Source organism: Contarinia nasturtii, unplaced genomic scaffold, assembly GCF_009176525.2.
Source record: "Contarinia nasturtii isolate CC-2019 unplaced genomic scaffold, AAFC_CNas_1.1 Cnas_scaffold_2678, whole genome shotgun sequence".
NCBI classification, from domain to species: domain Eukaryota; kingdom Metazoa; phylum Arthropoda; class Insecta; order Diptera; family Cecidomyiidae; genus Contarinia; species Contarinia nasturtii.
Window position 1 is genome coordinate 1,724,241 of NW_022199997.1, and position 24,960 is coordinate 1,749,200.

The 24,960-nt window shown below is 33.4% G+C and overlaps 1 protein-coding gene and 1 non-coding gene across 2 annotated transcripts; both read left to right on the top strand.

Annotated features, from left to right (window-relative positions):
- Nucleotides 1-1,845: 1,845 nt before the first annotated feature.
- On the top strand, nucleotides 1,846-23,712 carry LOC116348721 (protein fem-1 homolog CG6966). Its single transcript, XM_031779798.1, has 7 exons — nucleotides 1,846-2,591; nucleotides 21,413-21,599; nucleotides 21,685-21,891; nucleotides 21,960-22,685; nucleotides 22,751-23,031; nucleotides 23,100-23,255; nucleotides 23,329-23,712. The coding sequence occupies exons 1-7, from the start codon at nucleotides 2,514-2,516 to the stop codon at nucleotides 23,596-23,598; spliced, it is 1,905 nt and encodes a 634-aa protein (XP_031635658.1). The 5' UTR covers nucleotides 1,846-2,513; the 3' UTR covers nucleotides 23,599-23,712.
- On the top strand, nucleotides 11,777-12,005 carry LOC116348948. Its single transcript, XR_004201867.1, has one exon. It is a non-coding gene; the product is annotated as a small nucleolar RNA U3 (small nucleolar RNA).
- Nucleotides 23,713-24,960: the final 1,248 nt, after the last annotated feature.

A 24,960-nucleotide genomic window follows, 5' to 3' on the forward strand; every position in this document is an offset into this window, starting at 1 on the left:
TATACATAATATACTTTACATAGCTACATATTGTATAGCTATGCCACGTACATTGCATTTCCTATTCACCCTGTTGCCACATTCACTTTGAATTCGTACACACTCATTTTTTTTTTGGTGGCTTTTCTAGTTGGAGAACTTTTCGAGAGAGAGGAATAATGTGTTATACCTTTTTCTAGCGCGTTCGCATGCAAAAACCAACCAACCGTTTCGTGAATCAACAAAAAGCGACGTCAACGACAATGACAACAACAACAACATCAATAAGAAAAAAGTTTTACAGATGGAAAATATGGAGCTGCTTGTTCGTTGGATAACAACCAAACAATGGGGTATGTGTAAGGCAAGCACTAAATAGCAACTCGATGCGCTCTTAAGCGGTGGGAATGTGAGCATGAGTGGCAATATGTGTGTGTGTAACGAATATTATTAGCAGCTACAAATAATTGTGTGTAAATATTCGAAACGATTTGGAGCAAATGAGTTTGGTGGTTGTACTGTTGCGGTTTCGAGCTGTTTTTGCCAATTCACTTTATACCGTTGTTCGGAATTTTATTTTGATTGTGGATATTTTGTGTAGTGCGGCGTTTTATGTGGGTTCCATCATGTATATTTTCCACATTTGCTGTTTGATGCGAGTGGCTGGCGTATGTGTTTCATACTTTGTACCAGTTTATTAAAAACATTAGTAATTTAATGTGAGGCGTCAACATAAAATCATTTCATGTCAAGCCTGTTGTTAGCATTTTTTCCCTTCATTTCGATTTCGCATGTAATTTGGTGTTTGGTGTTTTTTACCGTAACAGATTATTGTTGTCGCGCCATCCCTTTTTTCTACTCCCCTTTCCACTTTCAATTTTTTCTTTTTTAATATTGATTGCCTTCCACTGTGAAAATATTTCGACGTCGATTCTACTGAGTTGAAAATGGCAATATTAAGTGAAAATAATTAGAGTATATATTGATGTTATATCAATTGGTTCCTTTCCACAAATTAGACCTAATGATATTAGTCGCCAATTTTTTTTATACAAACTTATATTGTGAAATATTTCACGCAGCTCAGAAGAAAATTAATTTGGTAATTAGATATATCTAAAAATCATTCACACTGGGTATATTCTTACGCGAATTGTTTCGTCTTTTTTATCATCATTTCTTTCATAAATTCGTTGGAACGACTTTTGGTCATAGGTTCCAACTTTTCTCGTCCGTCAATAAGCAAATTAGTTCGGTCAATGTTGCCGTAAAAAAATGAATTTTTTTTTGAACCGATTTCACTTATGAAGTTTAACGATTTGGAATGTTCAACGTCGTGAAGTTAGTACAGTTTTGTTCACTTTTAATTCAAAATATGTGATTTTTTCATATGTTCGATCAAAAAAAAAAAATTGAATTTGCCTTAAAATGTTTGTTTCATTTGGTAAAGGTTCGTTTCCCTGAGAACAAAATTAATTTAAATTTATCCCAAATTCAATCACCAATTATTGATCAAACCTTGAAAAAAATTAACCAAAAATTCGTTTAGTTGTGGCCTTTTTCTCGTGATTTAAAAATAATTTTAAATGTAAGAATACGAAATGGAAAATCAGTTGAAAATAAATAATATTTCAAATCAACACCAGTGCCATCTGCTGAAAGTAACCGTAACTAATCATAGCTTTTGTCGTCCATTTTCAGTTGGACGCAAAAGTTGTTCGTTTGAATGAAGCACATTTTAATGGCTACGCGCACACCAACTCATTACACAAATACATTTGAAGTATTGCAAACACCATCCATTTCAATCGGACAATATGTAAGCTTCATCTAACTCGCATTCGATAGGAATGCTTCAGTCTTCAAGAAAGCGCAACACTGAGCACAGTGCACATAAATCAAGTCGAGTTCATCAAGAGAAGCTCACTTGATCACATAAAAAGAAAGAAAGAAAAATATTCATTTTTCGTTTGTTCTTTTTCAGTTTTATTTATTTAAAAAAAAACGTAAAAATTTTTTTTCAAACCGAAGAAAAGAAAAATCGATTAAATATTCAAATAAAGTGATGTAAATAAACTATTCGCACAAAAGAAGGCATAGTTTAAAAGTGAATGAAAAGAAAATTGATACTGGATTCAGATTCTATGTTCTTTTCGCCACATCAATAACAATTGAAAGAATAAAAAAACAACACAACAATTTAAGAGCTAATTTGCGTTTCCATTTCGAAATATTACTTGAGATTTTGTGTTGTGTAATTTGAAGACGAGGAAAATATTTTGATTTGTCGATGCAAAAAGAATTCATCGCAAAAATCAAAGTGAATCATCAGTGTTGCTATAGTGTTGAAAGATAACAAAAGTAAAAACCACATAAGAAATACACAATATTTTTTCTTAAAAGTTGTAGAAATTTAAACCGGAAAAAAATCTCAAAATTGTTGAGATTTATTTTGGTTGAAACTGCTACGAATTGAATAAAAAAGACATTATTTGTTTGCAATAAAGGAGAAATTAATAAAAAAGGCAGTTTAAATGCTTGACGGTGCAATGGTGGATCAAAAAATATTTGTTTATAACGCTGCCAGAGACAATAATTTGGCTGCATTAAAAGTAAGTGTCAAACAGCCCTAACAGTGTTATTTACATAATTTCGTCTGCATTCTTTTGACTGGTTTGGGGCCTTTTTTTCAATGAATCACTGGTTATTTTAATTTTATTTTGTTTTTGGTTTTGTTTTTACTGTCGCAGAATGCAGACTTGTTTAGTTTGAAAAATTCGATTTGCATTCAGTTTATCTTGATTGGTTCTTTTCTGTGTTTTTTTTTTCCTTTCTTTTGCCATTTTGACGTATGAGTGAATCCACGCGCTGTTGTTCTATACTTATACGAACCATTTTGACAAATACAACGAAAACACCACTACATATCGATTCTCATCAGACCTTGTGCAGATGTTCTATTCGTCATGTGTACACGCTGTCATTTTTGTTTCATGTTTCAAAATGATACAAAACAAAAAAACCGAACCAAATGTGTGTGTTTGTGTGAATGAGTGTGGTGTTTGTATGCGATTTTCTAGCGTATTTTTTTTTCTTTTTATTTAATTTTGTTTGTTTAATCAACAGAGTGCGAAACATATGTGTTACATACAATACGATAAACTACTTCATGATTCCTAGTTATTTGAATTGTTTAGCGTCAGAAAAAAATACGGAACCAAATATATAGATACCTCAAGTATAAACTATAAATACACAAACAAATAAAAGCAATAAAAAAAAATACGTTGAGACTTCATCGCAAAGATGTTTCGGGAAATTTGCTTACTAAAAGAGTGGGAGATTAATTTATCGGCGGAAAATACAGAAACTCACAACAAACCAATGTGAAACAATGCGATTGGCTGCAATGTATGCGTGTTTACATTTGTTTCGTTTTTATTCTTTGAATTTTGCCAGATTCACTGAGTCATGCTGAAAAGATATATAAATATTCTTTGTGAGTCTCTTTTATATTGTTTTAACTCAAATGCCTACGAATTGTCATAAAAATAATGATTTCTCATCGCAAAATGTTCAATAATGAATCAACGAAGAAGAAAAAACGAAGAATAAATAAATGAACTGATTTGCAAAATATTGTCTGATGCAATAGGTCGTATTTATTAGAACTATACACGAAACAGAATACACAGAAAGAATTAATAGCGATTAAAGTAGAACCATCATATATATATTTTTTTAAAGCAAACAGTTGTATATTCAATTGAAAACATTTTCAAAATGATACATTTTATTGGCGGAAAATGACGATCGAGCTGTTGTGTAGCCTAGTTTATTCGGATCGTTTTGTTTCTACTTTCTTTTTACTTCATATTTTGCGATATATTTATCATTGAGATTGCATTAGATCTTTCGCAATGCGGCTGACATTATGAAACGATTTCGTATCGTTCACACACTATACTATATAATCTGAAGCTCATTTGTATTTCATATTCTCTCTTCGTCTCATTTTCAATGCATGCTCCGCTTACTCGGTACACCGTTAGCACTGCAATATTTGAAGTTAACCTCAAAGTCTGCTTGAATGTGTTGGTAGCAAAAAAAGAGAGATAGATAGATAGATACAATGAGAGCGAATTCAATAAATCCTTGAACTTCAGCTTATTGATTTTTTTTTCACTGATGTCCCTTTTTCATAGCTCTATATAAAATTGTATATAATCGATTTAAATTATTGCAGCCTGAAATTCGCACGTTCTGTTTCGTATTCACAGTACATACTCAATTTTATCGTCTCGTTGTCCATTTTCGAATGGTTCAACACCACAAAACATTAAATGGCAATTAAGACAGAGGCTATTGCCACTATTTTAAATAGGATAATTGAGCAATTGTTTTTGCTTTTGCACATCAACTGAAATCATCATGATAAATTAAAAGTTTCCGACAATCCATGTCAAAAAAAGAGCATGAGTGTTTCGCTATATATATATATTGAATTGCATTTGAACTAGATTGCATGTGAAAACGAGGTCAATAACATGTGTATATGCCCGTGCGCCGTTTGTGAATTGCTGTTGAAAATTTAAATTGATTGAATGTTTGATTTTCATCATGTTTGAAATATTTTCTCGTCATTTATGTACAGTTATGTCCAGTCAATGTGCCGGCAATCAGCTGTGTGTGTCTCATTGTTTGCAGTTCACTGTCATTTGATTAGTAAATGAATGCGTGTGTTTCTTGAAAAAAAAGTATGCATTATTCAGCTGCATTTGCTGCAAGTATCACGAATCCAATATTTGACACGTATCAAACTTACTAACGAAATCAAACAAGAAAATAGCGATAATACGTAACAAACACATTTTTCAACGATAAATGCCAACCATACAAAATGACAGAGGTCAGATTTATTGCGTTCATTGATAGAAAGTAATAAACAAATATTGAAGAAAAAATGCCAGTAATCAGTATCAAAACAAAGAGGTTATTTTGATATTTCGAAGTCATACGTTCTTCAAAAACCAATAGGGGGTATTTATATATAAGAATTTTATTCGAATCCGACACCATTTTGTTATCAACGTCAGATTCATTATGTCAGAAACTGCAGTATTTCATCGATAATTGAAAATTTTCCATGCCTAAGCAAACATGAGCTATTTCAAATTGAATTTCGCATGAGCGTTCTTTTCTCGCCTAAAATCTATTTTTTTTTTCAACGCGGTTGCGAAATAAACGTGGAAAACACAATGTATTTATTTTTCACCATATTCTTTTTATTCAAAACTTGTACATGACTTAATTGGCTATGAGTTGCATATTGCATTTGTTGAACATGTGATTGTTGCATTTTTGTAAGCCAATCACGTCCAAATCAATGAACCAACTGCCAGCAATGTGTTTTAATACTCAAAAGTTGCAGTTTAGTTCGTGAGCTGTAGTTCCGCAAATCAATGAAGCGAATAAATATGTTCGCGATATTTTTTTTATTGATAAAATGATTAAGACAAAGTGTAAACGAAGATTGAATTGATGCGAAAATAAAATGTGAATTCAAAAGACGCACAAAGAATGACGCAAAACAAATCAAATTGCCGCCAAATAAAAATGGACAGGGTTATTGACACATCGAAATTTTCTCCGTCTTGTTTTCGATTCGAACCAACGTAAACAAGAATAAGTAATCAAGTTGTGTCTGTTCTGACGAAGTTTTATTTCAACGTTGAAACGCAGAAATAAAACGGTTTTTTTTGGTCGTTTGTATTTTACACATGTTCCGCCCAAAAAAATTCACAAATTATGATTTTTTTTATTAGCTCCATGCTCTACATACGATAATTCAATTGTATATCTAGATGACATTTCCTTGTCATCATCGTCTTAAGATCATTTTTCTCGTAGAAACCGAAAAACAAAAGATTTAAAGGTTCTTGACATGAAAGTAATAAGTCAAGATTTATTACTATTTATTTAATCTAAATGAAGCTTATTTTATTTCCCTTGTGTAAATTCCATCAAAATATAAAAATAATTTTGGAAGTGTATTTTGTTAGACACATAACAATAAAAAAAATAAGAGTCAACACATTAATCGTTGTTCAAATGATTTGACGTGAATAAATGCAATGACTCATATGATTTCGACACATGGTTACAACTGCAACGATCGTTCTGCGTTTTCTTTTATTAGTCATGCCTTTTATTCCGTGTAGTTCCGTGCAAATAAATGCTCACCGATTTCGTACTTTTTGTACACAAAATAATACCAGTTTGATAAACAAAGAACCGCGTCTATTCTCAGCCAAGCAATTAAACCTGGTTTGTGGCTTATTCAGAAAAAATCATGTATGTTCGGCACTATTCATTGTAACGCTAATGAAAAATTGCACTAAAAAAATATGAATTCAATTTTCTTGAAATATAATAATAATTCACAAAGATTAGTACGGTTGAAATATTGTAATAAATGAGAAAAAAAACAGAGAATGAATTGTAGCTCGTCAAATGAAAATAAAATAATTATATTGTCTTATTTGTGACTGAAACAAAAATAAATCCCAACGCATTAACAAAGAAGTATCATTCACGAATCTTATATTAATTGCAAGCTGCTTTGAATCAAAGGCTCAGTCACTTTAACAATATTCTAGCTTGCGCGATAACTGGTGCAACAAAAACAACAACAGCAATTACTGATTTATGTAGAGTCTCTCTCGCTTGCATGGCCTTGAATATATGATTCAAAATGCACAATGAATTTAAATCGGAGACAAAAACACACACACACATAAAAAAATGACCGTAGGACAAAAGAGCAACATTCCAACTGGATACAGAACCCATACACACACATGCCGTAGTTGTAGTTTAAATGAATATGATATATGAGACAGGCTAAAAACACGGAAATCAGTTGCAATCACAGTCGATACAAAGCATTTAGCATTGGGTCAATTTAAAGTCAACTGAACGCATATGCAATACGCATTTTGCACACCGCAAACACGACTTTTTATGATACGGAACATGACAGTGTGTTTCTGTTACCTTGCACGATCTTTTTTTTTTTCATAAATTAGTTGCAGCTCTGTATGCATACGCTTTTATGTCGTATAAGTTTAACATTTTTCACATAGCCGAGAGTCAAATGCATTCGTTTCACGCGACTGTTTGCGTGCAACTGATATACAAAAACAATCGAAATAAATACGACCATAATGACGCCAAATAGGTGATTTGTAGTACAATCAAATCGCCTAGTTTCACGGAAATAACCGATTGACTTGTACACAAGTGCTTGTCTGTTTCCGATTTGAATTTATTTGATATTTTAATCTAGATAAAGTCACTATTTGCACCGGATATTCACGGTTCGCTATTCTCACTGCAACGATTGATAAAATGAAGATCTTTATATAGAAAAGATGATGCTGTGAGAAAATAGATTAAAAATGCGGAAACAACACCATTTTTGACTATCTCCTTGCAATTTAAAGTACTTTATTTTTGCTTTCTGTGTTTTATACACAACAATCTGCTAAATAATTCTCATTTTCTATAAATAGGTGTCGGAAATTACCTTCTAAAAATAAATAGTATATCACAAAAGACGTCATACCCCTTTTATATCTCAAATGCGTTATCAATCCCACTAACAGAAAAAAAAGTCAGATAAAAGGCAATTTATTTCAGCACATATTTATTTATGAATCTGAATAAATTTTGAGATCATGACAAATTTAGCTCATCTTACAGTCATGAGAAATGTATAAACAATGCTTTTGAGCACACGCATCATGTGTGAATGAAATGAAGTAGATGAAAAAAAGAATTGAGTAAATATGATATTTTAGATGCATCGTTGTTCTAATAAGTGCATTAAAAGAGTACGACATATTGGCATATATCATGCTACAACAAGTGTATGCCTCCCAATGATGTTTGTCTATAGCTTCTAACTTGCCTTCACTTCAATGGCGTGACGTAGTACGTAAGCACCGGCCAACATCCAAACAAAGCAAATAGACTATCGGAGATGAATAAACAGAATATTCATGTGATAACGATACACTTGTACTTGTTTACTTTTTGGTCGAATGAAACAAATAAAAAAAATTCCACTGCGCGTAATATAGTTCACGACATTTAATTTGCAATCTTGATTAATTCACGGGCGCTACTATACCGAATGTGAGCTTCAAAGGCCGGCGAGAGTATCATATGTAATGTAGTTTATCTTAGTAAGTTGAAAAAGAAATGTCGGTTGAAATGGTGAGTTTTCTGTTTCAGACATTAAGTCGACAATAAAATGCAAAAAATCTGTCCACCGTTTTCCGAAAATTTATATAAATTATTTGTAAAAATATCACCCAAAAAAAGTGTGCAATCAAAATACACGCAAACAGAAAACCGTTAAAATGAAATGAAAGATGAAATGAATGTTAATGAACAGGCATTACGATGAGTAAAACATTGAATGTCAGACAGTTGAAAGAAAATGAAAAGTTCGTCGCCTTCATAACACGCCACCAAATGTGGTGACATTATTCGCATCATCATCATCGCTTGTATATGTATATAAATCATTGAAGTCACACCTTCGGCAAGTGCAAAAAACCAACAACCGATAATAATCGAAGACTATTTTAAATATGAAACGAATATTATACGTATATTGAAATAACGGTGACTTGATTTGAATCGCTGATAGCTTGACTTATGGGAAATTATTAATCGAATAATAATCTTTGACACCATAAAACGTTGCAATCATCTAATCGCACCAGTGTGTTGTTTGCATTCAATATAAACATGAGCTAATAAGATGAATGACTCCAAGATGTATTTGATGATTAATATTTTGAAATTTGACCCGACTGTGGCATTATTGCCATGAATATTATTATTATCATGCCACAAAATTAATGAATTTCGCGAAAATAAAATGTTCATTTACCAACAGTCATCACGTTGACTTTGCAGCTTATCAATTCACACTGTAATCAATTTTATATTCGCTGGCGTAAGTATTCAAGCACGTGGATAAATTTGCGTATAAATGGACTTGAATATGAATACTTTGTGAAAAATAAATGAAACCATTGGTGTATTCAATTTTGAAACCAACGCATTTATGCACACCTACACATTGGCTTCGTGTAGCACACTTCAAATTTGAAGTTTGATGACTAAATTACATTAAACGTAACTTTGACACTATGTTCGTGCTCTTTTGAAACGAACCAATCGATTTGTTATAAATTAAACAAATGCGTCATCGTCGACCGAATAACTTTGAATGGTTTAGTCATTTATTCGATTGGATACATAGATGTGAACAGCTTTGATTGTTCTGTCGCTTACTTCTTTGTTTAACTATTCAATAAATAAATAATGATGTGACACAAATATTTTGGTTTAATTTTTTGTGTGTCCATTTTTATCAGTCTGATGATAATACCAGATCGAACAATTTGTAGAGGTTTGAGTTCCGATATCACTCATTAATAAAAACGAATAAACCATATTTATGAACGATAATACCGAAAAAAACAAACAGGATGTTTGGTTCATTGCACGGTATGTGTGTCAGTTATTCAGCTCTATTAGAAAGATTGTTGAGATATTGTTTTTATTGATTGCTGGAGTGAGACATCCCCTCTTTTCAAGAGAAAAAAATAAAAATTACTGCTGCTCTCAGCATGACAATTTCTGTTCAACTGTCAAAGGCTAGTCCAAAGGTCTTGCAAATAATTAAAGTGGTCGAGAATGTGCCGCAAAAACCAATAATAAACTTGGCCATGATGTGAAAGTCAATTTAGTTCTTTAACTTTATCCTTTCTGGCCTGAAATGAATTCGCCCGTTTTCTACGTAAAGTTTTCTAAATTGGCTTGGATTCACATAATTTGCGTGGCGTTGGTTTCGCTAGTAGACGCTTTCAATCAAAAAAGTTCAAACAAGAAAAAAAAATCGATTTTTATTCATAAACATTTGTGTACACGCGACGTTCACAATGGATGGCATGAAACACGCGACAACAACGAGCAAATAGTCTATAATAGCATTGCTCAGTCGATGTCAGTTTTTTTCTCTCTTCATACCTTACACCATACTTCGGCATACTTCATTTGCATTCGATATATGAACAGTGACTGCTAAAGTTTCTTGTTTTTTTTTTTTAACTCGAATGAGCTCCAAGAATCAATGAAACGATCGTTCTGTTTCTTTGACATTTCAGCGTTTTGGTAAACACGGAAAAGAAAAATTCAAATGATGTGCGATAATAATACTCAAGAAACAAACTCTATGCTCAAAGGTGTTCGTGCTTATGAGCGCCTGTCTTAATATTGCAAACAATCGCAATGTGTGGTAGCATTTAAAAAATTTCGTAGAAGTAGTCAGTGGATGGTGGGTTTTGATTGTGGTGATAACTCAAATACGTAATATATGTCTGTACGAGCTGAGCATTTTTCTGAAACCATGTAAGAACGACAGCGAACCGGTTCAATGGCCTCTTGAATGGAATACATAAATTCACTGCTTTTCGTATACTGGCTTGAATTTTGTCCGATTTTAACGGAACATAGTAAGTGATGACTGTCGGAATTTTGGGCTGCTTTACTTTATGAGGTTTTTCACATTTCGTTCTCAGTTCACAACCATTCGACATACACGTTAACTTAATTTCGATTGTTTTGTAATTGATTTTATGGACTAAACATTCATTACGTTTGACCGGAACCCTTAGCTTGAATTTCGTTTGGTTTTTATATATTTCATATGGCTCTAGTTCTGTTCTTAACTGACAAATATGTCCAGTTCAATATTGTCACACAAAGTCGATTTGTTTGAAAAGAACAGCACGGAAAATTCCGAAATGTATACTGTTCGTCCAATCAGAATTGGTCGTTCTAAATTAATGTTATTTTTTTTTATTTCTATAATTTGTGCGTAATATGACCGCATTTTCAATGTGTGTTTAAAAAGATCAAATAGAACATTTGAATTGTGTATCTTCGGTCATCCATTCCATTCAACTTTGACGCCGAGATAAAATCTCGCAATTTATTTGGTGCCAAAAATAGATGAAAAACCGTAAACAAAGAAATATCGCTGTGTCGCGGAGCAATGAGACAAAAATTGCACAAAGAAACAACGCAACCGACATGAAAAAATTCGTTAAAAAAGTGTGTGTATTTTTTTGTTGTTATATTTACAGAAAAAACCTTTAAATATTTTTGAATTGCAATCGCAAAAAACACATAATCGTGTGTCCTATTAAATATTTCCAAAGTATGCACAAAATGAAATACAAATATTTGGCTCTTAATGTTCGTTGCTCTGTTTGTTATTCCGTGTATCCGATGAATTTGCTTTATACTTAATCGTTGACTGTCGATTGCCGAGTCTCACGCTTGTTGTGCAAATAGCAATGTCGAAATAGCAACAACAAAAAATCACATTTAAGTGAACGATTTGACATTGAATTTTTGTGTTCCGCTCGCGCGTAAATCTTTGTTTGAATTTATTTTTCAAACAGTAGAAACAAAAAATGTATAGCAGCGCGCTCGTTCATACGTACATTCGTATGCCATAACTAATCGTTTGTGACGATCAAATACGCACAGACGATAAGTCTCACAAGCAATATACGAGAGCCACATTGTTCCTATACTATGTGTACAGTACAAATGTTGTGTGTGAAATTTCATTCTTGTGAATTTTATAATTCACTGGCGCAACGTATCACCGTACAGCATAAGCGTCTGCTCAAAATAGACGTTCGGCAAGACTATACTTCACAGGATCATTTCTGTTAGTATTTCTTATACTTCTACTTTGGTTAACCCTAGAGTGGACGGCAACCACGATGACGAGCTGTGGTGCTTTATCTGAAAGCGTGAGGGAGATTCGTGTGGTTTTTTGTTGCATTTCATGCATCGAAACTCACAATCGTCGATGATCGCTAACCCGTTGGTTACTCAACGGGCCACGGATAAGGTGCTTTCTGAGTGGCCACCTTTTTTAATTCTTTCCAACAAAAAAATAAAAAAAATATTTGTAAAGACGCAAACGGGCTTTGCAATTACAACATAACAATTGTTGACAATTGTTTACAAAGAAATTTTATCAAACTTTTGCGATTTTTCATGATAGTGCGTAGTTTGTTTTCACAATAACATTGTCACAAAATTGACATTTTCTTCTATTTTTAAATTGAATAATCAAATTTTTACACGCCATATCATGTTCCAATCAGAAAATTACCTGTGGGACGTGTATGTGGAATTCTGAATTGTTATTTGTTTGATTATCTTCTGTGACTTTAAGTCATGATATTGTCAATAGATCAACATTGAATCGACCATCTATAGATAGTTTTATTCCCTATTCTCACAAGTAATTTATTTACTGGATAAATTACATTGGTGGCCGTTCTAAATATGGAAAAGTTGATAAGAAAGGGAAAAAAACCAATTCATCCGAATAATAAATGTAGGAGAGAAAAAACCTTGCATACTCAATTGTTTGGTTGACGTCACTTAAGGCGTTGATTCTGTTCTGATTGCCTCACTACAAGTAAATTGTGTTTTGCTTCTTGCACATCAAATCGATCCGGTGACCTTCATCACACTACATTGTGTTATTTATTTTTTTGCTTCTCAACACAAAAAAAATGTGAAGAAAAAGTTGCCGACCAAACTTTACGCATTCGTATATGTTTTTATAGATGTTCGTGTTTTGATGATTCTTTGGCGACTTTTTGTACAGAAAACCGTACACATTGTAACTTATAACGTCAATGAAACAGGAAAGGAGAAAACGGCTTAGTAATTTGACATGAAAATAAATGCCGATTTATAATGAAGCAAATAATACATCGTAAACAAGTTTAAAAAAAAAATACTTCTAACCAATACTGCGCACGTCATCGACCGTTCTATTCAAATTTTCAATTGTGGCATTTTTATGCATTTTGAATATAATCGGTTATTGTATAATGTGTTGATTCAGTATACCGCTAAGTAGTCGCATATTGTAATTCACATTATTATGACTTGTTAAGTTAAGTCGATTGGTTTCTTGTTGACATTTCTTTCCAATTACTTGTCATCTTTGATCTGTTTGTGAGATATGACTTTATTCTTGAAGCGCAAAAAGTAATCAATATGCGTAATAACGTAACTATCGACAAATAAGATAGACTATGCGTGAATTTTTTATCGCTTTTTTTCATGTTTTCTCAATTTATTGTGACTTTTTTCTCTTCAAATTCGAGACGTGGTAATTGCTCGCATGTGAAATAAATCAAAGTAATCAATATCTAAAAATAGAAGCAAACATTTATAGAACTCATTCGAATATCTCAAATTCAATAACCGGTTGTGTAATTTGTAATAACTGATTGTGATCGCAGACAAAAAAAAAACACATTACTTGCAAAACACGCGCAATTAAATATTATATATTTCTGTGTTGAACAGCACAAATTGGCAAAGGCCAATGATTACATGCGGTATCATTCTTATTCTTGAGCAACATATGGTATAAAGTCCAATTTGAATGTGTATAATCCATGAGCTTGTTTCGAGTGAGTTTAAATGTGATCTGATTACATGATTGGACAATTGAGTTAAAATCAAACCAATTGTATTCCATTCGCACATGTGCGGTTGTATCACATTCTCACTCGCCGTTTGCGAAAAGTTAATTGGGTTTGAACCACTTTTGGAAATATTACATTGACAATGAGCCCCCACATCGGAGTGATCTCAATTTGGTAAAAGGAGCCATTGACGGTGATGATGATAATCACATGTTTTGTGGTCAGATATCCATATGATAGCCGCAACTAATTGAATTATGTTGATGCCATTCATGCCATGCGGTTAAAATGGGAAAGAAATTCAACGCAACTCAATTGGATGAATTTGGTTCAAGGGTTTTTTTCTGCTTCATAATTCGAATGCGTGTAAATTGATCATAATTTCTAACGACGTCACAATACCAAGAGAAAGAAAGAAAGAAAAAAAAACTTACAATTTCCGAGAAATGATGTGACGCAAACCACGTAGAGGCAATGCGCGCAAAGAATCTACTGTTGATTACGTAAAGCATGGTGCACGTTTACAGCCACAGATATAATTCTTATATAAATTCAAAACAAATAATGAATCCTCATTACATCGTTGATATTGAAAGCATAATAAATTGCTCTGTGCATGTGTATCGATTGAATGCACGCAGCACGACTCAATTTTAGATTATATTATACAGTTGACTCAACGTGACACACAATGCATTCAATTGATATCCAAGTTGGAAGCAGCGGCATTATTGTATCCAATTTTCAAATGGAATCCAATCAAACTTTTATTCAAATGTATTTATTGAACAAAAAACAAACTAACGGGGCGTATTAGATGAATGTCAACACGTGTCGCACACCGAAACGTGCACTCAAACAAACAAAAACGAGCTTGTTACATAGAAAATAGAATAAATAGCATTGTTTTGCACATTTTCAATGATTTAAATTGGTTTGGTAATCAAGATCTGTCGCTGGTTTTGCATTACAAATCGAAATTAGAAATGCATTTTCATATTTCGCTTACCTTAGGCAAATACATATTGAACACAAATTAAATTTCCGAAACAAATTGAAAGTGTTTTACAGCGGTGCCGAGAAGAAATTGGAATTGGAATTGGAAAAAGAAAATAAAATACAAAAGACAGTGAGTGCAAAAAAAAAACCACAATGGAAAACAAACACATGCAAAAAAAATGTGTCTGAGATTTGATAACAATGTTTTTGTTTTAATTCATTGCGCAGCTCCCACCGCAAATACCAGCCATTGCATGAGTGTACACTTTATGATTACATTATTGCAAAAAAATAAAAATTTAAAATATAAACTGGAAAAACAGAGCGGGCAGAAAAGCATGCATAAGCATAACCATTACAAAATAATCATATGGTATAAACAACAACATTGAACACTTTTTTCATAGACATTGCGCTCTATTTACTTGCACGAAGCGCAAAGAGAAAAAAAAAACACACACACACACATATTCAAACGTGTATTACATGCATTGTATTTCTCCATTTATGCTTAGGCCGAATTATGTAATGTCGTTAGTATCGAAAGATCATGATCCAAAACTATCCACATTGTAACGAAATCATCATCCATTTTTTTCATTTTCATTTCTAACGTCCAGCCTCAAAATGTATGATGTAACTGAAACAGCTTGCATTGACAATCACAGCTGTTATTTCAAGAGAGAAAAAAATCGATTTCAATTGAAAACACGATTGTGACTCATCGAAACTCTTTTTTGTTTTATTATTATGCAAACTTTTGTCATATAATAGTTTTATAGTGTTTGATGCGACCAATCAATCGTTCATTTTAGATAAGCATCAGATCCGATGCTAGAATCTTAATTAAATGTTACAATGTTGACAAACATTGAATGCCGTCTCACAATCGATATCCATATCGAGAAATATGAGAGCTAGATTTATGCAAACATCAGCGGTTTTTACAACCGCCGCTACTACACTTCCATCACGTTGATTCGATCATTCTATCGTTTATTATTATCAGAGCACGGAACGACCAAAGCGATTGTATAATAACACGCTGCTATACGAGCAAATGGCTTCTTCTGTAATTGTTTCCAGCATGGATTTTAACTGCACATCTGTAAGCATGAAATTACATTCGTTGCGAATGCAAAATACATCTTATGAAATTATATTGCACAGATTTTATACAGTTCGTTAGTGTTGATGATATTTTAACCAGTTTGAAGCGCATTGGTTGTGCTCTCTTTTAATGGTTGACCATTGATGATTAAAATCAAACTACCGAACTACTCTCATTGAGTGTTTTGCGTTCACTAAATAGTTTAACCCTGGTTCGCATATCGATATATTGTGAGCAAACAAATCGAGACACAGAAATCATTACACTTATACAGATCATGCGTGAACCACAGTCAACAAGCGCTCACTCGAATGCTCGAAAAATGGACGCGATTTTTTTTATTTTTAAATTGGGCTAATTTTAAATTATGAACATTCGTTCTGCGAGATCGCAATCGTCAAAGTGTATTGCATTTGATTGCGGCTGTCTCTAGTTTCTTCATTTCTTTTTCTCGTCGCATATTGTGCTGTCGTTCAATATTCGTTGCTCTGACCCAAATACGCAATTTATCCAATTTCGTTTGTTTTCTTTCGCTTTCAATAACCCAAACGAAGTAAGTGTATCAACATTTTATTTTTTATTTTGGCAATTCATGCAAACACAATTTCAATTTATTCGATTCGAAACTAGCACAACGCCGTGTAGCGTGTACACGAGCGCAGAAAAAAATTCTGCTTATTTTACCGATTGACCGATTTTAACGGACCGACATCTATTAAATCGCATTTTATTCTGACGGAATAAGTTGATTGACTCTTCGCTGTGGATGCTCGTTTTTCTTTTCTCGCCACAATTAAAAATCCTTTTAAACCGTAACTCTTTGCCACACTTATTCACACAACGTTTATTTTGTTGACACATTTGATGACCGAAAACAATTAGAAAACTGAAGGATATGTGTGACGTAAAAGACGGCCGAATTCGATGGAAAATCTCACGTTTTTTGTTTTCGCATTTGGTTTGTTTGCATGGAAACACAAGGGACGACGACGAAAAAAAAATAGTATTTTGTTTGTCAAAACAGATATAATGGTCAACCAAATACAATCAGATCGTTTGATGTTTTGGATCGCGTCCAAGCTAAATGCGGATCAAACCAGGCAAAAATACAAAGTAAATAAGAGACTGTCCACTGACAAATTAATGCTTTCAAGATTCGTTCACGACAAAGCGAACGAGCACTGAAATTAAAACGCCGCTCTCGCCGCTGTCATCATTCACATGGTCATATAAATTTAAATGTTTATAGAGAATGTTGCGGAAATAAGAGATGATTTCTCGTCGTCGACGTCGTCACTATTCACAGCCGCCGCCTCGCAGCATCAACTGATATTGCGATTGGTTTGCATTCACACTTTTCATCATACTTTTTTTTTTATTGCCATCAAATGTCTCTTTCTATAAATCGCCCATATTTCTCAATGATCGAAACACACAAAGATTTGTGATTCAGTAATCAGTGGCACGTGTTAGCAATGTGACAATGTTCTTATGCAAGTGTGAATTGAGATAAAGGAATCAATTTCAATTAAACGATTCATTCTCTGATTTCATCTAATGGAGTTTTTCTTTCACATTGATGGAAATCTGTTGAAGAAAAATGAAGTTAATTAATGAAATATCAACGTCGTTGTTGCTATGTCAACATTTGTTTAATTAATGAATTGGCGCAAAAAAATGTACACCTAAAATAAACTCAATTATAATTGTGTGTGGCATTTGTCAAGCATCTTCGATGTTATATACATGGTTCCGCAGCGACGCTAGGCGCATTGACGCACTGATTCGTTAAACGATGCAAAAATAGTAACAAGAACATGGTTCACTGGCAAACTTAATACAAACTGCGATTAAAATTAAAACGGGAATGGGGAAGAACCGGTGACATACGCGATGTTTAAAAGCAACGAGCACTTTAGTTAGCTGATGTTATAAAGTGTGACAATTTGCATCCTCTTTGCAGTTTACAATGATCTAAATTCCGAAAAAAAAACTTATCAATTCACTGTGGCAAAAGATAAATGAGTGTGGACTATACAAAGTAATGGAGCTCATAAGTTTATTGCCCGTGTCTGTATGGTTTTGAGTCTATTCAAACAGTTTATTTATTCAATCAAATTGATTTCGATTGTTTGCCTCTTTTTTTGCTCACATCGTACTCAACGAAAGCGACCCAATAAAAAAACTGAAGTTTTATCATATCAAACAATCGATCTATTTTTAGCAATCGATCTATTCATCATGATGAGTAAGAGAAGTGTTTTTATGAACAGATCCACGGATGGGCATTCTCCGATAAGCGAGTTCAATTTTAAATTTAACTCAAGGGGAAATAACACTTCAACAGCTGTGTGATTTGAAATACAAGTGATTATCTGTTGGTGCATTTTTAGGTATATATTGATTGTTTATGAACACCAATCATTCAAACGGAATTTACCTATTTATTATTGCAAATAATATGTACAAAATCATTCATGATACAATAAGTGGAGAATTTCACAAGATACAAATGCAATCAATAATGCCCGGCAAAGAATGTTCGTATTGTTTTTATTGTCAACATTTATTATTGTGATTATGCAGTAACCGCAACCTTCAACTTAGAGCACACCCAATTGAATTACGTACGCATGTAATCGAAATGGAAAATATACTTTCATTGCGGCAATAAAAACAGTCAGAAAATATTATATAGCACGTATACACCATCAACAATAAACACAATGAATTTTATGTTATTTTCGTTTCTTTTAAAATTTGGGACGGTTTTTTTCTGACATCGAGGAGAGTATCCGTTTTGGATAATAATGTGTGCAAAGAAGATTTATTTATTTGATATTATACAGACTGCTATAATTTATTTAAAATTCACGCATCTTATGAAATTCGATTTGGTTTTTAATTTCAAAGCTGTTTATTTTGCATTGCGTTTCATTTTACCGCTATAGAAATGTTTGTATATACCAAATAGCCTTTTGCTGATATGAATCTCTTTAAATTTTCGGCTAATTTATGATAAACCACGAAACACGTTATTTGATGTCAACGTTGTTCAAACAAATTCGATAAAAGTTCATCGACGTTCCAAATTTCAATATGTCTTTGGCATGAATCGTGCAGAAAAATAAAAAAAATGACCGCCAAACATAGACTTGGACAAGAAAAATGGTGAGCAACCGGCACGCGTCGGTATTACGAGTACTTACATTCTTCTAATGCCGTAGACAGCAGTTTTCCATTTTAGAAATTGCACTCTGGCTTCAGTACATTGACCAATGACCAAATTTCGCATTTATTCTCAATAATTCATTCAACTGCCATTGTCGGGCATGCAAATGAATGAATAATTAATAGTACATTCCACGATTAAATTGGCTTTTGATTTGTCTTTCAAAGCTAGTCCAAGCATAAAAAAAACCTATAAAATATAAATCAGTTTGGTCAAAAGTGCAACGTATGCAAATTGGATTGTCTGAAATATGAACATTTCTCACGATATTCATGGCGAATTTCACCAAACTCACTTCGATGGTTTATCGTTTTGCAGTTCAAATGTACACTGAATAAACGATGAACGAGGATATAACTTTCTACAATTATTCATTCATCACTTTTGCAATCATCAGTAGCGATTTTTCGTTTTATGCATTACATTTTGGTTCAAATCAAATAGCATATGAACAACACAAAAAAAAATTCAGATAAAACCACAACAGCAATTCAAAATGCAAAAGACGTACCCGTTTTCTTTCGAAAATCTTCCGTTTATGTAAGTTTATAACCGAAATTATTAAATAAACAATGTCAGCAATTGTGTGCATTACGCGCTGATTCAAACTATCATTTGTGGCATTCGATAACATTAGAATGAATGGATTTTGAAATGAAGAGGCAGTCGCCGCTGCATTTTCGATGTTGACACAAATTCCGTCAATTAAAATACAAAATGAGTGTTTTGTGCGAATATGGTGATCGAATAAATTGCGGTTGCGACTATAATAAACCGATTGCAAGTATAATCATTCAAATTAATAAAATAAATCAGACGCACCGTTGAAACCGTTCAATTATCGCAATGACGAATCATGGTTGTTCTCTTCTTTTGAATTCTGTGTCAAGTTTTCAGTAGTAATAATAATCAACAATTCATTTGATTTTCTCGTTAATTCGCTACTGTTGATGAATTAGCTGTTAAAACTACTAGAAAATAACAAAAACAAACAAATAAATGTGCACACGCCGAACATAGTTGGCACGCCATAACATTTTGTGTACTGAAAACAAAGGTAGCAAAAATCAAACAATGCAAGAGCGCACACGATCGAAACGAATATAGCGCTCATAATTAACGGACAACAACAAAAGCATTCAACTTCGAAAACTTTAAATAGAGTTGTACGAAATGGAATAACCTTGGCCCAGTTTTCACTTTTCTCTCTCTTCTTCTCTCGGGTGATTATGGTTCAATTCAAACATTTATTCACACGTATCTTCGTTGATTTTAATTACCGCAGAGATTTCCTTCTGGTTCTTCTTTTCCGCTTTAATGAAAATGCTACTGTTCATTTGATCTGACGTAAATAAGTACAGATATGTCGAGTTTCTACAGACAGTTATTGTTCGTCAGCTGCAATTCAAGCAATCAAACTACAATTATTCAAATGATAGACAAGATTCCATTTAACAGTGAAACAAAACACATTCGAATGAAGCACATGTAAATAAAAAAAGAGTATTATTTTCTTGTCTAAAACGATAAACCAAATGCTAGAGCAAGAGGTTTTGCTGCTCATATAATATATTTAATGAAAACGACCTTGATGCTTGTGTAAAAAGCTAAATATTTCTTCAAAACTCATATATTCGCACCAAAAAATGTGCATAATTTATGGTTTTCTTGTAGGCGACTCTCATTCCAAATTGTACAAAGCCGATTCAAAAGTCAATGCAAACGGGTGATGATTTTTATGTGGCGCCAAGCAAAAACCATTTCGGCTATGGCCAAGATGTGCTGTAACCAAAAAAAATGAAATACCAAAAGAGAAACCAAATCAATTGCATCCATTTGAACATTATAATACTATGCGAGTTCTATTCGTCGAATAGTAGGTTTTTCCTGTTTAGTTTGCCTTTGTAAATTGGCATAGCCGTGTATTGGCAATGAACATTTTTATTGTTATAAATATCTATTGGCTTGCAAGTGCGATGAGACCCAGCAAAAAAAAAAATGCACATCTTTAGAATTGCAATTGTAAAAAGAATTTGCGATTGTGCCAAGAACATTAAAAATGCAATAAATACTATATCATTATTAGCACATTATAATGTGCCATTAAAATTGTATATATGTTTTCAATGAATCGATTTGTATAAGGATCGCTGTTTAGTTAGTTCATTTTGCTCATTTTCTCTTTGAGCACAAAAACAATTAATGTCACACACACACGACAAAATGCTTAAATATGCATGGAATGCTAATTCTTAAACGAATTCTCTAGAAAATAAAACAACCAGATGAATTCAAGTAAAATCATTAATATTTTGTGGTTCAAAAGAATCTATTTACTTTTGTGGTTCAATTCAATCTCGTATACATTTTCTTCTGTTATATTTATTATTATGAGCTAAAGTATGTTATTTATTAAAAAGAAATGATCTCATTATCTAATTGCTTTTTCTATTTTTTTTTTCGTCATAATTACAGAGATATTTGCATGGAAGAACGCCGGAAGATGTGAAGCTATTGGTCTCGGCAAAAACAACAGGTGCGACACCTTTGGTAATTGCAGCTCGAAATGGCCACTATGATATCGTACACTATTTACTAACACACACAAATGCCGATGTTGAAGAAACCGGTTCGGTGATGTTCGATGGCGAAACAATTGAAGGTACGAGTGTTATTAATTCTCGCTAATTTTTCTCATATTTTGCAACTAACGTCAAATATATCTGTCTGTTCAATTTTATTTATAGGAGCTCCACCACTGTGGTGTGCAGCCGCTGCAGGATATTTAAAAATAGTAAAATTATTGGTGAACAAAGGTGCCAGAGTCAACAGTACAACACGTACAAATTCAACGCCGTTACGTGCAGCCTGTTTCGATGGACACTATGACATTGTCAAATACTTAGTAAAAAACAAAGCCGATATTGAAGTAGCCAATCGACATGGTCACACCTGTAAGTTGAACTCAACAGTTTATAAATTCACATTTTAAAATGATGCTAATTTTCATATTAAATTTTAGGCCTGATGATTGCTTGCTATAAGGGACACTATCGCATTGCCGAATATTTACTCAAGCTAAATGCAGATGTGAATCGACGTAGTGTTAAAGGGAATACAGCCTTGCATGATTGTGCCGAATCCGGTTCATTGGATATTCTTCGTCTCTTGTTGGCAAAAGGTGCTGCAATGGATGTTGATCACTATGGCATGACCCCGTTGTTAGCAGCCTCAGTAACCGGCCATCTTCCAATTGTGGAGCATTTAATTAGCTTAGATTTTGTGTCGCGCGAAGACCGTATTGCTGCATTGGAATTGATTGGAGCGACATTTGTAGACAAAAAACGTGATATGGTTTCAGCATTGGCAATGTGGAGACGCGCCATGGAAGAACGTTATATGCAAGAACCATATTTACCAAAGCCCATTTCAAGAATTCAAGTGCCAGCATATGACAATGCCGTTGAAGTGACCGACATAGATGCGCTGGACGAATTGGTTATGGATCCGGACGCAATGCGAATGCAGGCACTTTTAGTTCGTGAACGAATTTTGGGACCCGCACATCCAGACACAAGCTATTACATTCGTTATCGAGGCGCTATTTACGCTGATACTGGACGATTTGATCGTTGTATTGAACTATGGACATACGCATTGACAATGCAACAGCAAGTGCTCGAATCGCTTAATCCAATGACACAATCATCTCTTCTCAGTTTCGCGGAACTCTTCAGCTTTATGTTGGGTAAGTAATATACATTCATCGTTCAATCGAACTTGAAAATAATTGGGTTTTTTTTTTGTATGTAGGCGAAGCTGGGCGACCTGTCACACGTGGACGTGTGGTACCACCGATAGAGGCCTGTGACATGCTTACTGTATTTGATAAGGCAATTAAAGAAGTCGAACTAGGTCAAAGAATGCTCAACAAAATTCCAGAAGCACAACAAGACCCACTAGCTATATGCAGAGCATTGGTGAGCGCATTGCATTTGGCTTGTTTGCTTGCACGACTTTTAGACGATGAAGACTGTGAACCTGTGATCAAGAAACAAGTATTAAAAGCGCTCCATGATTTAGTTAGTTTGAAAGTAAGTGTCAACTCATTTCAGTGGAAATCGTATTTGAGTTATTAAATTTTGATCCTTTTCCTCGACAGATTGTGATCAGATCAGGACGTACTGCATTACACTTAGCATGTTATCGAGAGGCAGCTTTAGTTGGCCGTTATCCAGCCTGTCAATTCCCATCACCACAATTAGTTAAGGCCTTGTTAGCAGTTGGTGCTGATCCAAATGTTAAAGATGAAGCAGGAGTAAGTGGACATTATTAGCATTACTATTGGCATGAACTGATTTTTTTTATAATAATATCGATTTTTATTACAGAATACAGCTTTACATCTTGCTGCATTGGCCCGGCCTTGCCCACCCACCCTCGTACAGACATTAGTCGAACACGGAGCGCATTTAGATACTCGAAATCATGACGGTGATACCTTTGAAACGTTATTACATGATCAGAAATTGCACGAGCTCGTGAATCCAGTCAAATATACCCGCTTAACATGTTTAGCTGCCCGCACAATTCAAAAATATGGCATCCAATACAAAGATGAAGTTCCACGAAGTTTGCACGAATTTATCGACTCACATTAAAAATTAATTTTAAGTTAAATTGTAATCAAAGAAACATTTATTCATCCAAACGAACCTCAAAAAGAAGAGAAAAAAATACATTAAACATGTAATATCATATTTAAACTACATAAATTACACATGTTTTGTTATAATTTATTCATCCGTAACCATATGCAAGGTTTCTCTTTTATTGTACAATGTGCACAGGAACTGCTTACATACACACATATATTTTAACATCATCATCTACGTGCGGATGCGGATAGCGTGTATAGCTGATCCATTTATTCATAGAAATATGCATACTAACCAGATGCAATTATAATAGGAATTTCCCAATTTCTTTAATTTTGTTTTAAAAAGAAAATGATTTGGGAACATTCATCGCTTCTGTTTTGTTTTTGCATTTTCACACAATGACTGTCACTGTATTTGGTTTTCGTCGCAAATGTAAAATGTGTGTACGAAAACAATGTTGTAAAAATGAGTAAAATGTGAAGAAAATTGTGAAGCTATATGTAAAAGACCATAGCTCAAAATGTCGGCGATCCGAATGACCAGCCGAATTTGTTTTTGGTGCAAACAGCAAATGAATCTAACTCGCCCAGAAAATGCATTGTGACAATAGTCAATATTTTCTGAATTTTCTATTTCATCATTAGGTTTTCTTTTTTATATAAAATGAACTTCATTTTTAGCTAAACTTCAAACTACCACTTAAGCATCATTACTCGATAATAGTAAAAACAATGAATTGAATTTTGTGAGACACAAAGTTTTCAAATAATTTTTTGAAATGTTTCTTGGAATAATATAAGAAATAGTCGATGTGATTTGATAAGGTGTGTACCTCGTCACAAATGTGTTGTGCCGTACAATTGAATCGTTGATCTATTCAATTTGGCATAGTAATTCTTCAATTCTTGTGAATAAGAAAAAGAGAAATTTTCAATTGTAAACACTGGATTTGAGAATAATTTTTTTTAAAACAATGATTGTAACCAGAAATGATTAAAAAATACATATTTAAATAATTAAAAACACCGTTTTTTATTTGACTTTTTGTTGTTTGTTTATTTATTTGTATTTTGTTGAAATTGTGAGTGCTATAGCATCATTATTCATGTTAAAATATTTTCAATTGAATAATATGGTATTGTACAATCTATTGAAAAAAAAAATCGTTTAAAATGTTTCATTTCTATCGTCTCTAGCCCAACACAGTAGCTAGAGTACAATTGTGAATATTCCGTATAAATTAATTGAATGCGTTTGAATGTGTGTACTATATCATCTGCGCTAATTTCATTGGATTCTACAATTGGCTATTACTATTCGCAACCAAAAAAAAAGAACAATAAAATGTTCAATGACCGGAAT

Coding starts and splice junctions, on each gene's coding strand:
- LOC116348721 (XM_031779798.1), top strand. CDS start 2,514: ATGCTTGACGGTGCAATGGTGGATCAAAAAATATTTGTTTATAACGCT. Junction 2,592..21,412: donor ATAATTTGGCTGCATTAAAA/GTAAGTGTCAAA, acceptor TCATAATTACAG/AGATATTTGCATGGAAGAAC. Junction 22,686..22,750: donor ACTCTTCAGCTTTATGTTGG/GTAAGTAATATA, acceptor TTTTGTATGTAG/GCGAAGCTGGGCGACCTGTC.